At 49.3% G+C, this 19,025-nt stretch overlaps 1 protein-coding gene across 1 annotated transcript; it reads right to left on the bottom strand.

The window, feature by feature from the left end:
* Positions 1-424: 424 nt before the first annotated feature.
* Positions 425-2,818, bottom strand: LOC124656101. The gene has a single exon (XM_047194906.1). It carries the CDS (start codon positions 2,816-2,818, stop codon positions 425-427), a length of 2,394 nt encoding a protein of 797 aa, XP_047050862.1.
* Positions 2,819-19,025: the final 16,207 nt, after the last annotated feature.

Genomic DNA, 19,025 nt, shown 5'->3' with positions numbered 1-19,025 from the left:
AAGCAAACAGGCGCATGTGAATACGTGGTGAGCAAATGCTTCCTGTTCCTTGTACGTTTTGCAATGCCCGTGCCATTTAATCAGAACCATTCATTTTGTGCAAGGAAAACTTAAAAGCTAAAGAAACAAAACAATTTCAGATATGTTCACAACATACATTGCTTGCAGAAACACACAAACATTCTGCCAACAAACTCAATTCCGCCCTTTAACCGATCCATGGGAAAACAATCTGTGTACAAAGCTTTTTGACAATAAGAAAATAAAATTGCAAATTGTAAAATTTTATAATCGTTAACCCGTGTGAATTTTGGACAAACGAAAGAATCATATACACAAGACACTAGTATAGTAGTATTGCTCTCAGCTCACGTCCATATACACGTACGTAAGTGACGTAACGGCAGGCACATGTGGAGCTCGGCTACTGGCCGCCGGCCTCCATGCCCATGAGCTCCATTGCCGTGCCGACGAGCGCACAGAGGCTGACCGCGTGCCGGCTCACCCCGGCGCTGCCGGAGAAGACGTGGAAGCACTCCAGTTCCGAGGTCGTATCCGCAACTCGCCGCAGCTCCCGCCCCATCCCGGCCGCCGCCATCAGCTCCGCAAACGGAGATGAAGAATCCATCCCCAGCATCCCGATCACGAGCTCCACTGCAAACCGTCTTATCCGGGGCACCTTGATCGAAGGGCTACTGTACCACGACAACACGTAGACCAGCCTGTTCACAATGTCCAGCTCGCTGACGCCGGCAAGGGCGAGGTGGTGGGCTAGCTCATGCGGACCCATAAGCCTCACCATCCGCGCCGCGAGGCCAAGCGACACCTCCAGCCGCCTCGACTTCTTGGTCATGACGTTGCGCAGTACTGTGGCGGCGCCGGAGGTGACGGTGGCGCGCAGCTCCATGAACCGCTCGCCACCGGCGGAGTACGCGCAGAGGTTGGTGAGGATCCTAGCTGCGCCGACGCCGACCGCGTCGTCATTGAGCGCCTCGACGAGACGGCCGACGACGGCGGGCGCGGCGCCGAGTATCCGCTCGCAGTTGTGCGGGCTGTCGAGTGCCAGCATGGCGAGCGCCTCGCCGGCTTCGACGCGCACGCGGTTGGCCTCGTCCGTGATGCCTGGCCGGAAGAACATGGCGAGGAGGATGGAGATGACGCTGCCCGTGCTGCCGATCTTCTCGCGCGCGTCCTCGTCCATGGCGAGGCGAGTGAGCACCTCGGCGCCAAGCCGCTGCAGCTCCAGGTGGCCTCCGGCGTGCTGGAGCACGGCCCGGATGTTGCTGACCGTGAACACGATCTCCGCCACCTCCTTCCGCAGCTGCTTCCCCGTGCTCCCTGTCGTGTCGGCGAGCATACTGATCACCTGCAGCGACCGCTTCACGGCCTTTGCGCGCGACGGGGTGATGACGACGGGCACGGATGGTGAGGACGACGCACTGACGATGGCAGAGAAGTCGATGATCTTGTCGAGGAGGCCGCGGGCGTTGCCAATCTTGCTGCAATTGTCGTGGTCGTGCGCGAGCTTCTTGATGATGAGGAGGCCGAGGAGGTTGCACTCCTCGGAGGCGTAGAGCAGCGATGTCACTGACTCGATGGCGCCGGGAACGCCAGCGACGCGGAGCGCGTTCCGCTTCTTGCTGGCGAGCTTGGACACGACAAGCGCCGCGGACGCCCGCGCCCCGGCCTCCGCCGCGCCCTTCCAGCTGAGCATCTCCACCAGCCGCTCCATGACAGCCGGCGACGTGCCGACCCGGCGCAGCGCGGCGTCGCCCAGCCGCGGGCTCCCGGCGACGTTGACGAGGATGCCGACGCCGATGCGCTGCTCGTCGTGCGAGCCCTCCACGAGGAGCTCCTCGGCGAAGGAGACGAGGTCCATCCGGAGGCCGTCGAAGATGCTCCCGTCCACGCACCGCGAGTAGGCGTCGTAGAAGAAGCGGCGTATGGCGAGGAGCCCCGGCGCGCCGGCGAGGTGGCACTCGCTGGCGACGCGCTCCAGCAGGCGGCAGTGGCTGACCTCCCACTCCCACACCGCCTTCTCCGCGAGGAACAGCAGCGCCTCGGCCAGCGCGAGGCCGTAGAAGATGTCGAGCGCGGAGCGGCGGTTGGTGCGCGCGTCCACCGCGTCCCCGAAGTCCTGCCTGACGAGCCGCACCGCCGACAGCGTGACGCAGGCCGTGGCGGACGCCAGCTGCAGCCAGTAGAAGGCCCTCCCGACGTGCCTGGACAGGAAGCCCCAGCTCCTGAGCCTCCAGCTCCACCCAGAATCGGCGGACGCGGTGCTCTTGGGGGTGCCGGTGTCGAGGCCGAAGACGAAGCGGAAGGAGCGGGCGACGAGGCGGAAGCTGGAGCGGCCGGCGGCGGAGAGCGACCAGGTGGCCTGGTGCTGCCACTCCAGCTCGTGGCTGCGGCTGAAGATGCGCGCGCCCTCGATGAGGAGGATGATGGTGACGGACCAGAAGTCGTCCTTGCCGAGGGTGATGGCGAAGCCGCCGAGGAGGACGACGGTGGCCCAGATGAAGCCCAGCGCGCCGAGGCCGCTGGCGGCCTTCTCCAGGATCGCCAGCCGCAGCGCCAGCAGCGTGAGCTTCCGCTCGGGCCCCGCCGCGGCGGCCCCTTCGACGCCGTCCCACGCGCTGCAGGAGGGCGCCTCGTGGTTGGCGGCGCCGCCGGCCTCGTTGCTGGAGCGCGGCGGCGAGTCGTCCGACAGCTGCGGCTCGAACGGCGTCGCGGCGAACATCACCCCGGCGCTCGGCTGGGCCTCGATGAGCACCCGCACTGACCGGCCAACGTCGGCGCTCACGCCGCCGCCGTCCATCTCCACGATCGAGCAGGGAAGCTACTACACTGAACTAGGCTGATCAATGTATATACAGAATCCGTTCTCTCAAAATCTATCCACAGAATCTAAGCTCTCGGTGTGCTTGCTCGATTGCTACGTCGCGCGCGTCGTTCTTGAATTCTTGACCTGGTACAATGGTACGTGATAGGTACTACTTGATGTGGATAGAGGAGTGTGTGTGTGTACAGGGTATATATATGCGTCCGGCCGCCATGGATGATGGAGGGCGGGTTGCGTGGGCGCGGGAGATGTGTTTGTCCCCAAGGCAAGGGAGGGAAGAAGACGGCGAGTAGTGCCTAGACGGTGTGGATGGGACGTGATGGACGGATGGGATCGGTTCTCCGCGTGGTGGAGGGGCGGGGCTGGGGGTGATGTGGAAGCAAGGTGAACCGAGGCGCGTGCTGTCGAGCGCTAGATCGCACGCACGCTTTGCTTGCTTGCCTGAGCAGATCAAGTAAGGCAGCTCGCCCAAGCGTTGTGCGAGATCATCCTGTCAGCAGCCTAATTTTGAATCATACACATGGAATTCATGATGCTATCTCCGTGTGTGTTCATATGATTGTAAGATATGATCACGATACTGTTAACTTGATGTTGTCAGCTCTGTCATGCCGATTACATGGATCTAGGTATGTGTGTACTTGGACCATGTGCATCCCTAATAGCTATGTTTGCTCCGGTCATTATATTGTTACAGGGAAGGCTTGGTGTAATTGATACCATCTTGATATTATATTATTCTCTTTTTAGAAAATGTATCGATCCATCGTACATCAGCGTAATTTTTTTTTGAAAGGAATACGATAGGGGAAGCCCCTACAGTAATTTGTTTTTTAATAATAAAAACTTAAATTTACGACTTGAATCTGGGTGGCTGGATTGTACATCATATTCCCTAACCAAGTGAGCTAGGCTCACCCTTGATTAAGATATAGCTGGAAGATCATTACAACTTCACCCCTAGGGTGGCTGGTACTTGGCATCCTATGGCGCGTAGCCCCTTACCGCTAACAAGGTGGAACTAAAGTTACTGAAACATTCTGTTGGAAATATAAGCAAATATCCATATGAAATAATCCGTACGAGTAATTGATAAATCATGAATACAAACATAACAAATAAACTAATCATGTAGACTAGTAAGGTAGATGAACATATCACATCTAGACAAAGCAAATCAATCGCATCTACCATAGAAACTAGAAGAAGAAACTCTAAGAGAGACTGAAAGAGAGACGACAAGATCACATACTTTGCAGCAGCGTCGTTGTCGCCCATGTTGAGGTTGCCGAAGAAGTCGGTGAGGTCCGGGAAGAAGTTGTCGGTGTGGAGGAACTCGTCGTCCGATGACGACGTCGTGATGCCAGTAGTCGCGCCGGAGCGCTCCCCAAAAACCTGATTGCCCCTCACCCGTACAGGTTCACGAGAGGCAGGGTTCCGGAGGCCTACTGTCCCGGCAGTCGGTGCACGCCGACGGACGGGATGAGGAAGACGAAGGTAGTAGCGTATGCGTGACGCGTCCGTTAATGACTCGAAATTGATTACACAATTAATTTCCCAAACAGCAAAAAGATAAGCTCGGCTCGGCGAGATTCCCGCAACCCGCGGCGCGGCGCGGCGCGTCGTGGCGTGGCGTGGCGTGGCGTGGCGTGGCGTGGCGAGGCGAGGCGGCGGAGGAGGAGGAGGAGTGCGCGAGGGCTCTCTCTCTTCTCACTCACTTACTAGGACTAGAACAGCCCACCTTATATACCACTCCAACTCTCTCCCAACTAGCAATGTGGGACTAAACTTTAGCTCCCACTAGTGCTGCCACTGATTATTGGAATGGGCCATGTGAGTTTCAGAATTTGATAATGGGCCATGGGCCAAAGGCCAAATGCCCCAAATTCCAGCAATCCCCCACAAACTCTCATTGGCACATCTCATCAATAAGTTTCCAGAACATTGTTTTATATACCGGTATGTCGTGGAGACTGTTAAGTTGAACTTCCACTTAAAGCTTCATATTACACTAGATTGCAACTTGGATAGTGGACTATGCCTTGAACTACAAGTTTTCTGCGCACTAGCTTCATAAAAAGCCTAGACCGATACTAGGCTGCCGCGAGGCTTCCTCGAGGTTTGGAGCTTATACGTCATACTCCAGGACCTTTCATGAGTTTACTAGAGAGCACCCAACTCTCATAGATTGCGACGTTTAACAATCAGACTCATATAGGTGTGTTCTTCAAAAGATGTTACGCAGGACAACATCTTTGCTAAAATAAGCCACTTAGAACACATTAAGATAATTATCAACCTGCCATGCAGATTAGGAGAGTATTGCATCTTACGGAGTGGTAAAATTGCTATAGGGATATATACTCTCCTCTCGACTGACCAACAACTTGTCTCCCGGTTCTAATTCACGGGATCTCCGATCACATAGAGTGGGTTACCACCGTGGGCAGCTCATAGTGTGGGTCTCATACCCATCTCCTCGATGCATTTTCTATCACATTTCGTGATAGTCCCTTTGTGAAGGGGTCTGCCGGGTTTCTAGACGTATGGATATAATCCAACGCTATAACTCCGGAGTTTCTCATTTTCCTGACAGTTTTCAGTCTCCTCTTCACATGCCTTGATGACTTCATATTATCCTTAGAACTGTTTACTTTGACGATCACAGTTTGATTATCACAGTTCATAGGGATAGCGGGTATTGGTTTCTCAACCACAGGTAAGTCCATCAAAAGCTCACGAAGCCACTCTGCTTCAACGATGGGTCGTGTCTAATGTTGTGAGTTCTCGCTTCCATAGTTGACCTCGTAATGATGGTCCGCTTGCAAGACTTCCAGAAACAGCGCCACCTCCAAGTGTAAATAAATAACCACTTGTGGCCTTAGTCTCATCAGCATCAGATATCCAATTTGCATCACTATAACCCTCAAGTACCCTTGGATACCCAGTATAGTGAATGCCATAACTCGCAGTACCTTTCAAATAGCGCAAAACTCTCTCAAGAGCATGCCAGTGAACATCTCCAGGTCTAGACACAAAACGGCTGAGTTTACTTACAGCAAAGGAGATGTCAGGCCTCGTGGCGCTGGCTAAATACATAAGCGAGCCAATGATCTGCGAATATCGCAATTGATCTCTAGCAATTCTTTTATTCTTACGAATTATAATGCTAGGATCATAAGGCGTTGGAGAAGATTTGCAGTCGCTATACCTGAAGCGACTCAGGATCTTTTCCACATAGTGGGACTGAAGCAATGTAATCCCACCATCGTCATCCTTCGAGCAGCTTGATGTTTAAGATCACATCAGCCTACTCCCAAGTCCTTCATCTCAAAACAATGAGATAGGAACTTCTTGACCTCCTTAATCACGAGTAAGGTTGGTCCCAAATATCAATATGTCATCGACATAGAGACAAAGAATAACTCCCTCGCCCCCACCATGGCGATAGTATACACACTTGTCGACTTCGTTTACAACAAAGCTTCAGCGGTTAAAGTTCTTTCAAACTTCTCATGCCATCGCTTAGGTGCTTGCTTAAGCCCATACAAAGACTTCAGTAATTTACACACCTTTCCTTCTTGACCATCTACTACAAATCCATCAGGCTGCTCCATATAAATTTCCTCTTCAAGCTCTCCATTTAGGAAAGCGAGTCTTAACATCCATTTGATGAACGAGAAGACCATGTGAGGCAGCCAAGGATAGTAGCACTCGAATGGTGGTCAATCCGGCAACGAGTGAGTATGTATCAAAGAAATCTTCACCTTCTTTCTCGGGTATAACCCTTGGCCACAAGACGTGCCTTGTACTTTTCAATAGTACCATCGGGTCTAAGCTTTTTCTTGAACACCCATTTACATCCTACAGGTTTGCACCCATAAGGACGATCGGTAACTTCCCAAGTTCCATTGGCTAAGATGGAATCCATCTCGCTACGGACGGCTTCCTTCCGGTAGTCGGCATCCCGAGATGCATAGGCTTCTGAAATAGAAGTGGGAGTATCATCCACGAGGTACACAATGAAATCATGTCCAAAGGACTTTGCAGTCCTCTGTCTCTTGCTCCTTCTAGGAGCTTCATTGTCATCCTCCACAGGATTATCAAAGTGTTCTCTAGCCATGGTAGGTTCAGGAAATAATTCCTGAGTAGATGAACTGGGCATCTCCTGAATTGATGAGCTAGACGTTTCTTTCATAGGAAAGATGTCCTCAAAGAAAGTCGCATCATTCGACTCCATAATAGTACCAAGATGCATGTCGGATACCTCAGATTTTACTATCAAAAATCTGTAGCCAATACTATGAAATGCATATCGCAGAAGAACACATTCCACGGTTTTTGGTCCAAGCTTGCGCTTCTTGGGTATTGGCACATTTACTTTCGCCATACAGCCCCAAGTTCGTAGGTAAGAGAGTTTCAACCTTTTCCTTTCCCATTCCTCAAACGGGGTAATGGTTTTGTTCTTTGTGGGGACACGGTTTAGGACATGAAATGCAGTCAATATCGCCTCCCCCACCATGCCTTGGATAGACCCGATGTATCTAACATGGTGTTAACCAAATCAGTTAGAGTACGGTTCTTTCTTTCGGCCACCCCATTTGACTGAGGTGAGTAGGGAGGCGTCCTCTCATGGATAATACCATGTTCCGCACAAAAAGAATCAAACTCGTTGGAAAAATACTCTCCACCACGGTCAGACCTTAGCCGCTTGATCTTTCGATCAAGTTGGTTTTCTCGCTTCAGCTTTAAAGATTTTGAAGTAATTAAGAGCTTCATCTTTAGATTTCAGGAGGTACACATAACAATATCGAGTAGAGTCATCAATTAAAGTCATGAAGTATCTTTTTCCTCCTTTTGTCAATTCACCATTCATTTCACAAAGATCTGAATGTATAAGCTCCAGCGGTGCCAAGTCTCTTGCCTCCGCAGTCTTGTGAGACTTACGTGGTTGCTTAGCTTGCACACATACTTGGCACTTGGATTTCTTGACAATAGCAAATTTCGGAATTATATTCATATTCGCTAGCCGCGTCATGCACCCAAAATTAATGTGACAAAGTCGTGAATGCCAAATATCGGACTCACTATCATTGCAAACGTGATTAATAATTTGAGTACATAAGTCTGACAAAGATAAGCGGAACAAGCCTCCGCACACATAACCCTTTCCAACAAATTGTCCACACTTGGAAATTACAACTTTATTGGACTCAAAAACCAACTTAAAACCATCTCGACATAAAAGCGATCCGCTAACGAGATTCTTATTAATGGAAGGAACGTGCTTGCACATTCTTCAGCTGGATGGTCTTTCCCGAAGTAAACTTCAGATCCACCATACCAACACCACGAACAGAAGCACGTGAGCCGTTTCCCATCAACACGGAAGAAGTCCTTGCGACCTGATAAGAAGAAAACATAGAGACATCAGAACATACATGTGTATTGGCTCCGGTGTCTATCCACTAATCAGGAGAATTACATACTGAAAGGACAGTAGGAGAAGTACCATACCCAACGTCCTTCATCTCAGTATCAACACCAATAACAACATTTGCGGACTTGCCGCTGTTCTCACGCCGATCATGGCGTTCTGGGCAATCAGGAGCCCAATGTCCGGGAGCGCCACAAACATGACAGTTCCCTTTCTTCTTATAAGGAGTCTTCCTCTTGAAGTTGGTTGAGTTGGAGGCTTTGTTCTTCACGTCAAACTTGCCTTTTCCATTGTTCTTATTCTTAGACTTGTGAGATTGGAAGTTCTTCTTCTGTACCACATTGGCACTAGAACCTCCCTCAAAACTATGAGCGCGTGTGTCCTTTGCTCTCGCTTTCTCTTCCACATGAAGCGAGCCAATGAGATCCGAAACGGAAAACTCTTGTCTCTTATGTTTCAGAGAAGTAGCAAAGTTCCTCCACGAGGGAGGAAGCTTGGAAATAATGCCGCCGGCCACAAATTTGTCCGGTAAGGTACACTTAAACTGCTCGAGTTCTTTGGCAAGGGACTCGAATCTCATGAGCCTGCTCAACCACGGAGCGCTCATCGGTCATCCCGTAGTCATAGAATTGCTCCATGACATACGAGTTCGGTGCCGGCGTCCGAGACCCCAAATTTGGCCTCGAGCGCATCCCACGCATCTTTACCATGGTCGAAAGCCATGTACGGGTCAACAATGTTGTCCCCAAGAATGCTGAACAAGGCCGCCTTAAACATGGCGTCGACCTTCTCAAACTTTTCCAGCTCCTCTGCGAGAGAGGCCCCTCGAGTCTAGCATCTGTGGCGCTAAAACAGCCTAGGTTTGTAAACCATAGAACTGCCTTTGTGCGCCACCTCTTGTAATGCATACCATCAAAGAGGGGAGGTCGAGTAGCGGCAGCAACGCTGCTTGAATTGATTTAACTATAATCAGGTTTTTGGATTGTTGGAAATATAAGCAAATATCCATATGAAATAATCCGTACGAGTAATTGATAAATCATGAATACAAACATAACAAATAAACTAATCATGTAGACTAGTAAGGTAGATGAACAGATCACATCTAGACAAAGCAAATCAATCACATCTACCATAGAAACTAGAAGAAGAAACTCTAAGAGAGACTGAAAGAGAGACGACAAGATCACATACTTTGCAGCAGCGTCGTTGTCGCCCATGTTGAGGTTGCCGAAGAAGTCGGTGAGGTCCGGGAAGAAGTTGTCGGTGTGGAGGAACTCGTCGTCCGATGACGACGTCGTGATGCCAGTAGTCGCGCCGGAGCGCTCCCCAAAAACCTGATTGCCCCTCACCCGTACAGGTTCACGAGAGGCAGGGTTGCCGACGGACGGGATGAGGAAGACGAAGGCGGCGGCGCAATGAACTGGAAACAGGTAGTAGCGTATGCGTCTGATCCAGACTAGGGTTGGAGTACGCGCTTATATAGTGCGGTTCGGGAAGATCGTGGGGCGCATCCCACGTCCGAGTTGGCACAGCCACGATCCAGAAGAACCGGAAGGCAAAACGGCTGAGTAACGCGTCCGTTAATGACTCGAAATTGATTACACAATTAATTTCCCAAACAGCAAAAAGATAAGCTCGGCTCGGCGAGATTCCCGCAACCCGCGTCGCGACGCGTCGTGGCGAGGCGGGCGGCGGAGGAGGAGGAGGAGTGCGCGAGGGCTCTCTCTCTTCTCACTCACTTACTAGGACTAGAACAGCCCACCTTATATACCACTCCAACTCTCTCCCAACTAGCAATGTGGGACTAAACTTTAACTCCCACTAGTGCTGCCACTGATTATTAGAATGGGCCATGTGAGTTTCAGAATTTGATAATGGGCCATGGGCCAAAAGCCAAATGCCCCAAATTCCAGCACATTCCACCCCTAGGAAGCCCCCCACTCCACCCCACCACCTAGGCCCCGAATACCAGTTGTTAGCGTTCCAAATCCAGCTCCACACATGCATGTCACGTTTAGACGTTTCGCGCATCCGGCCCAGCCCACAAGCTAAGAGCTATTTCCATCCCAAAAGATATGCATGATGGGAGGATGTCTACTCTTCCTTATAAGCTAACCGTATCCCCCTCCCGCTATCGAGGTGGAACTTAAGTCACTGACAACGCTAGGTATCCTAACACTAATATGATACTTTAGACTCTTAATCCTCATAATTTTGCACGATTATTGCTCCTACAGATCCCTGAAGTGTGCAATGGATGAGGCGGGCTAACTTAAGACTTGAGTGTGAGACCGCCAACTATCAGTAACATCAGACCCGACCAACCAACTTGAACTAATATCGAATTTGTGGGAAGAGGAGGGGTGGATTGCGACGCATCACCGTTTTACCGGGAGGGGGAATGAGTTAGGAAGATACTTTGTGCTACTATTGGGGGTGGGGGTGTAAATGGGCCAAATATAGGCTAATTAAAGAAAATGATAAATATGAAGGGATTTTTAGGCTAATTTTCTTGCACTGAAACTATACAGATAGTTGTGTAGGTCTAGATAGAGGTGATTACATATTACACCTTCACTTTCACGCGCCAAAAGTTGAGCGATATATATGTATGTATTAAATTGATGTACTAGCCAAAATTTTCAAAAGTTCGAGCTGTTAGAAAGACCTAGGATATATATTTTAACACACCCTGTTATGTTAAAGCTAGACTTACGGTGAGACTGTAGCCATGCTTAGGCGTGGATCAAGGTATGGGAAAAATGTAGATGGGGGATCGAAAGACCGCAAATGTTTTTACATTAAATATTGCGCTAGCCTAGATTTAAACTTTAGACCTCTTAGCTCTGATATCGTATTAAATTGATGCACCAGCCAAATTTTTCTAGAATTCTAATACCACATTGAATTGATGCACTAGTCAAATTTTCCAAAAGTACAAACTATTGAAAATACTAGGCTATATATTTTTAACAATAGGTAAATTAGTATATATGCAACCGTACGTGATCGGAATTAAGTGACTCGACTTTATCGAAATATGAATGTATCTATATACTGAAACACGTCTAGATTGATTTGTATCTAAGCAACGTTGACTCACTTATTTTCGAACCGAGTACAAGCTTTAAACATGTGCTTAGGCCGGCAAGCAAATTGATTACTCCGTAGTTGTAATGGATGCATTCTTGTCAAAATCTAGTATATCGGCAACTTTGATGCCTCTGACCCGGCACGCTACATTCACATATACTCCAACTATATATAGGCGCGTGGATATATTTCCTAAAACAGAGACGAAAACATGATATTTTCAGTCCAAAACAGAATACGCATGCAAGTACAACGGCCTTCCTTAATTTCGCCGACTAATCAAACCAATCGTCCTAGATAGCTAGCTAACCACTGCCAAACTGTTGTTTTCCTTTTCTGCATTCTCTGTAGCTTTCGGTCGATTAGCAAATAGAGATCGTTATCCGGCCTTAGAAGCGACTGACTCGTCAATCATTCACGAGGAGAGGCCAGGGGCCGATGATGTGCAGAGAGCAAAGATCCATCTCCATCCATTGTTGCTGCGGCCAGCAAGCAATTATCTGTACCTTCTGTAGAGCATGCTCGAACTGCAATGTGCTATTGCCTGGTTTGTTTCAGGAACCTAGTCAATGATGCTTTCTTCACCAAATAAAATGTGCAATGTTTTTAGCATAAAGTGGCAATGGCAACAGAGAGGCCACGGGCCAAGATATAGACTCCATTGCTTCGGCCAGCAAGCAATCAAGAACGACCCTAGTGAACGTTCTCGAAATAATTTTATTTATAAAGATGTCTTATGAATCAGTAGAAATATGAACATCTAATGTTGGCGAAATCTAACCATATACTCTCGATATCAACAGATGATCTCCGCCCTCCCAAGTCCCAACATCCATATAATTGCTTTTGTGGATAGGGTTTTAGGGTTTAGGAGAACCAACGAAGATGTTTTCCTCCACATTGATCTGTTGCCCATGGTATCTAAGGGTTTCATGTGCACAACATGTTTTACATGGTTGAACTTTCTAGGGTAGTAACAACTTCCAAACAAGCAGAAGGGCGACCCATCTTCATGTTTTATTTTGAAAAAAAAACTAGCCGCTGCTCGCACCATCCATTAGGGCGGCTCAGAAGGATCACATCCGCCGCTGCCTTCATCTCTTGATCCCTTCTCGCTGCCACCAGATGCACCTCCAGGAAAGCCCATGCGACAGGTGACAAACAATGGAGATATCTAAAATGAGTTTGTGATGTTGGATATCTTGGGTCATATTCTCACATGCTTGAATTTTCTAGGGAAGTGACGAGATCATTGCCCCAGTTTGGCCCACTAGGCATGAAGGAGGATCACTTGGTAGGGGGCTCATAAGCCTCACGACGTGGGTGCTTGGTCTAGGCCCGCTCGAGGACCATCTTGGAGTGCAACCCACCCCAAGATCAAATCGAAGATCTCTCTGAGGATTATTGGGATATGATTTGTGACCAACCTTAGACCAGATTTGTAATGTTTCCTTAGACTCCACTTACCACCATAAGGAATTGCTCAACACCTGTAACCCTAGGTCCTCCAGTATATAAAGGATATAGGGAGCCTCCGAGCAAACACACGCAACTATTTCACAACTCATCTGAGAGATACCATCTCACATCCACCATAGACGAGCTCTAGCCTCCCTAGGGTTCGTCCTCGAGCATAATCGGAGATAGTCTATCGACCAAAAACAAAAGTAAGGTTTTACCGCGCGTTGTCGTTAGGGCCCGAACCTGCTTAAACTTTGCGTGTGCTACCATTTGATCATGTCGGATGCATGCTTATGCTGAATAACAAATCTAATAATGAAAAAGTACCACGACAGTTGGAGAGCCATGTAGGAGTTTACGCATTCGGATCTACTTGGACAAGCTTAGATGGCCAACTGTCCTGGGGCAAATGTCCAGTTCGGCACAATCGACTTCCTCGCCGACTATACTGGCTAGCTGCAACAATCATTGAGCACGATCATGCCATTTTTGATGACACCCTTTTGATGGATACCGCCCCTACGTTCGACTCCGGCTCGGACACCTTGGTCACCGGATGCTTCATGAGAGCCATCGCACATAATGCCTCACCAGATCGGAGCCCCGCTGGAGCAATGGACAAGCGACCGTTCTTCCTGCCTCCTGCAACACAGGGGTCCGCCGGCCTCCATGTCCATAAGGACGGGGGTTTATCTCTTGAAGGAGGCTGGCCCAGAGGGAAAAGATTCCTCGCTCGGCTTCCCTCGAGGCTTCGGACAGATCACTGAGGCGGCCGAGCAGCAAGACTCTACCATCCGCCGCTGGAGGACTACTTCATGAACTCAGGGCATGGCAACCTGAAGCTCAACGCGTGGGTTTTCCTCCGAACCGTGTGGAGCATACCGAGGTCCCAGATCCGGGCCAGTGTCCCGGTCGCTGGTGCTTCAACCGATCAGACCGCTCCAGGCAATCCCTCGGTCCACCAGCTTGCCTACCCCTTTCGCCCGAGTGATCGGCGACTAGGTGGCCATCTGGGGCAGTGAGGCAACACCTCCGAGTGTTTCTTGATGTTCACAGTGGGGAGGCAAAGTCCCCACCTGATTTTTTTGTATATTTTTTCTTTGTTAGACCCCAAACAGTCTCAAGTGATTTTTACAAAAAGGGGGGCAGGGAAAGGGGTACAAGGGAGAAGAAGATCATCGTGTGCCCTCTCTGAGGCAGCGTAGCCAAGCTGCCTCGGCCATAGCTTGATCGCTAGGGAGGCAAGCGCGCCAAAAGTGAACAACATCACGGCACGCCCTAAGCAAGAGGGTGGGGGGAGGCGACGAGGTTCATGTGCTTCCATAGATTCCACAAACAGAGGAGGGTGAAGGCCCTTGGCGGGCGCGGCGTACTCGTGGAGGAACCGGACTCCTCCACGAGTTCCGAGTTCTATGGGACCACATCGCCATGCTGGTGGGCCCTAGTGTGCTAGAGCATGGCACGGATGTCGCTGCCCTTGTACACGATCTCCGTGCCACCTCCTTCCGCAGTTGCTTCCCCGTGCTCCCCGTCGTGTTGGCGAGCATCCTGGTTAGTGGTCACCTGCAGCCAGGGGCGGACACACAGGGTGGGCCTAGTGGGCAGTGGCCCATCCCTAATTTTGGGAATACTTTTACCCTTAATTTGAGAAATACTGACTATATATATTACTCATTTGACAATTTTCTATCACAATTGGGAAGCACAATGCTTTTTGAAGGTTAGGTCACCCTCGGACATTCATTCTTTGGGATGAGTAGGCTGGCAGGGGCAATGAGCGAGCGTGAGGGAGAGAGTGGGAGAGGAAGGGCGGCAGTGGCCGGGGAGATGCAGGCGCGGGCGCACCGGCAAGCCCGTCGTCGTCGGAATCGTCGATGCGGCCGGTGGTCTCTGGCTTGGGGCTTTCGGGCTCTTCGTCCTCCCCCCCCCCCCGACGTGCGCAAGTTCGGGCAGGAGCAGATCTCCGGCGGCGGCCGCCCCGGCGCCAGGCCGTCGCGTCGAAGATCGGCTCGAGTGGATCCAGCCGAAGATCTCGAGCAAGGCCAAGTGGAGGAGGCGCAAGAGTCTTCGTCGCCAACAGGCGGCGGGGCAGTCACCGCCGCGTGAGGTGTCGCCAGGGATGGCCGGTAGGTGCTTCAAGTGCCTCAGGCCGGGGCATCCTAAAAGGGAGTGCAGGAATGAGCAGGTTTGTTACTGGTGTGGTGAAGAAGGGCATGGGACGGGCGGTTGCAAGAGGCCGCGTAGCCCAGATTCGGAGGAGGTTCTGAGGCAAAAAGCCATGACTTTGGTGGACAGGCGTTTCGTTGCTCGTCGGGGAACCGCACAGCCTGGTACACGAGGTCAGGGCGCGTATGCTGCTTGGCAGCCTGGTGCGTCGGATCGGCGTGCGCCTGCTGGCCGTGGTTCCGCCCCGGCGGCACAGCCCTCGTCGCACACGCCGCCATCCTCGACGGGGTCGTGGGATGCGGAGTCTGTGTCTCTGCAGATCGGCGCGGCGGCAGTCCGGCGCCTGGAGTTGGAGCCCTGCATCGTCCGGAGGACCCTAGTGATGGATGATCTGGAAAGAAAGCTGGACTGTGCGTTGATCGTGTATGTCGGTGGCTCCAGGTCGGCGGTGTCTCGCGCGCAGGTGGCGGACGCGTTGGTGCAGCGGGCGGGCATTCCGCGCGCGGCCTTCACAGTTCATCGTTTTCGACTGGAGGATTTCCTGGTGGTATTTGCTGCGCCCGAGTTGCTGGAGCGGGTGGCGTCTCGGCCGTCCCTGCCGTACGCTTTCTTCACGCTCTTCTTCCGGCCTTGGACGAGGCAAGCACAAGCAACAAGGGTGGCCATGAAGTCGAAGGTGCAGTTGGTCGTGGAGGGCGTGCCGGCGCATGCCTGGGAGAAGGATGTTGTCCAGCAGCTGGTTGGCTCCTCGTGTTCACTGGACAGGGTGGCACCGGAAACAGCCAGCAGGGACGATCTTGGCTGCTTCAAGGCGGAAGCTTGGACGGTGGATCCGGAGGGTGTACCGGCGGTCAGAGACCTTTGGGTGCCAGAACCGACGCCGGAGGCTCTCAGAGCAGGGGGTTCGCGGCAGCCAAGGGTGGTGCAGCGGGACAGAGAGCTTGGGCTACTCAAGTACAGGGTGCTCATTCACATTGCTAGAATCGAGGAGTTTGTCTGCTTAGAGGACCCGGCGCGTGGTCTGGCTAGGGCTCCGGACGCGTGGCGGCGAGATGGACCAGAGCTTGGGAGAGAGGAAGGATTCTGGACTTGAAGGACCCTTCGATGGACGCTGGGCGTGCCGGGTTGGCGTGGCGGCGGCGCTGGCTCTGGGGCGGCATGGAGACGCACGGCGGCGGCGGCGAGTAGTCCATTGCAGTGGCAGCTGCCACACCTTGAAGCACTGGATGAGGCTGCACAGACGATCCGGAGGCCAGTTCGTGGGTTGGCAGACGAGGATGGGACTGAGCTAGGGGACAGGTGCTTGTGACGGTAAAGCACACGTCCGTTGGGAACCCCAAGAGGAAGGTATGATGCGTACAGCAGCAAGTTTTCCCTCAGTAAGAAACCAAGGTTATCGAACCAGTAGGAGATGAAGGCCACGTGAAGGTTGTTGGTGAAGGAGTGTAGTGCAGCGCAACACCAGGGATTCCGGTGCCAAAGTGGAACTTGCACAACACAATCAAAATACTTTGCCCCAACTTAACAGTGAGGTTGTCAATCTCACCGGCTTGCTGAAAACAAAGGATTAAACGTATGGTGTGGAGAATGATGTTTGTTTGCAAAGAACAACAGAGAACAATGATTACAGTAGATTGTATTTCAGATGTAAAAGAATGGACCGGGGTCCACAGTTCACTAGTGGTGTCTCTCCAATAAGATAAACTAGCGGAGGAGCCCGCGCAATTGCGCGGCTAGATTTGTCATGAGTTGTGCACTTAATATTGAATTGCATTTTTATTTCATTCATTAGCTTCCCTTATTTTTATTTATGATTATATAGATTTGTAGTAGATTATTAAATATGATGTTTTGATGAGGTTATTTAAATCATTGACTAATACCTATTAGAGTATTACAAAATTAAATATATGTACTCCTTTTATTTAATTATTATATCATGATTGTCAATAAATATCTTTAAATAATCCTATAATGGAGCTATATGCTTTTCAGATGGTTATATTATCATTAAAGAGTAGTAACAAAAGTTTATTGATATGTACAATACTTGCATAGAAAAATAAGAATTATATATATGCTTTTTAAAAAATGCAATTTTCAAGGATTAGGATGTGTTTGGCAACCTAGTATTTTTGAAGTTTTCTCAAATATAAAGGTTTCAAAAAATAGTATTGGAGAAACTGGTCCAATCTCTTTTTCCTATTAAAAGAGACTCCAAATGTATGGTTCTTTGCTTGGTGCGGGGTTTGAAAATACAGAGCTACCAAACATAGCCTTAGTTTTTTTTTATGACATACATATATCCATTGCTAGCACTTGCAAGTACCCCTTTTAACAGACATGCAAATACTTGAACCTCATATCATTGTAAACCATTTTAAGTAACCATTCTTAATTCTTCTATTCTTCATATGTTTTAGGGAACTTTTTTCTTTTATGTAATTATTCATCCAACTTGTTCATTCACCAAGGGAACAATTTGACTTTATTAATTGAGTTTATGAAATTAAATCTAATGAGATACTACACCAAGGAAACAATTTGGATTGTTCTTTTATTGTATGTCTAGAAGTGACACTATTTTGAGAAGTTAAAACTCATTGTTTTGTGTATGTGTTAAGTTACAGATATGAAAAGCATGTAAGACCGCATCATCGGAGTTAATTGGAAAGTAAACGTTGAGAAACAAATTGCAGTATAAATATTATTATACATTACACAATAAAATCAAAGAAACAGCTTCCAGTTGCTGCCTCCCAAATATGGAGAGAACCAAACTTCATGGCTAATTATTCCGCGCCGTGCCAATGCGGCCGTCCCATCGCACCTGACAAATAAACTTACATACAGATTTTTGCACGGGTAGAATTAGATATTCAGTTGCTGCAGGCTAGCAACAAATCTAATCATGAAAACTAAAACACATGTCTTGCAAGTTGTACGATAAAAAAATGTCTTGCAAGTTCTGTTGTCAGCATGTGTGGCTCATATTGTAGCTAATTCAATGGAACACTCCGATCTTCCTCATGGATACACTTCTCAGATTATAGAATAACCCGCAAACATGAATACCAGCAAGCATACGCACGCGCAACAACAACTTACCTTAATTTTATATAAAATAATGGGTGCAACATGTGTATGCTCGACCGCTTCTCTATCTTACTATCGCCTGCAAAACCAATTTACAAAACATAATTTAGCTACTCTTGGCCGTTAGCCTTCACTAATCCGGGAAAAATTAAGCGAAAGTCAGTGTAACGAATAAAAATAATTGGCACGCTAATTTCATTATAATCAAATCAATGGCACTTCATGCATATATGGAACAGAACTACTAATACACATGTGACAACAATAATATTTCCATGACCGACCATTCCTATAAACTATGTGTTCAATTTAAATTTTAAAAGTGAAGATGAGGATTAACAATTTGTACCAAACTGCTCTCCTTTTTTTTCTTTAAGGTCCAAATCACGATCACTCCAAAAAATTCCAGCAATAATGTTGTGGAGCATCAACCTGCACCTCAATACATGTCAAAGACAGATCGTAATATAGAACATCAAGGACAGATATGTAAAGTTTGAATGCATTGCCAAAACAACGAATCCAAGTTTGTTGAGGAACACCCCCAACTGATGGATGGAATGAGGTAATGAAGTTTGTGTGTCTATCAGCCATATATACACGCATCTACCTGATTGACTTCTGAAGAAAAATTAATTAGTTCAACGAAGGAAGACAATCTTCCACGCATCTATAACCACTTGCATTGCATATATGCCTTCAGCCTTTACTGAATTTTCTTGATGCAAATACTCGAGAAGGGGAAATAACCTGCTTGAATGATGAGAAAATAATCAAGCCAAGTTGATGCAAACAGCAAGCTGGTCATCGAATTCTCTATTGCCGTCGGGCACTGCACCAGTGTGTGGTCCTTGCGATCCACAGAAACTGCCTTGTGGCCTTCATAGGTTTGTGTTTTTTACCGGTTCGACTCGAAGATCGTGAGAT

Source organism: Lolium rigidum, chromosome 5 (assembly GCF_022539505.1).
Source record: "Lolium rigidum isolate FL_2022 chromosome 5, APGP_CSIRO_Lrig_0.1, whole genome shotgun sequence".
NCBI lineage: Eukaryota > Viridiplantae > Streptophyta > Magnoliopsida > Poales > Poaceae > Lolium > Lolium rigidum.
The sequence above is the reverse complement of the archived record's forward strand: the minus strand, read 5'-3'. Positions and strand labels throughout refer to the sequence as shown.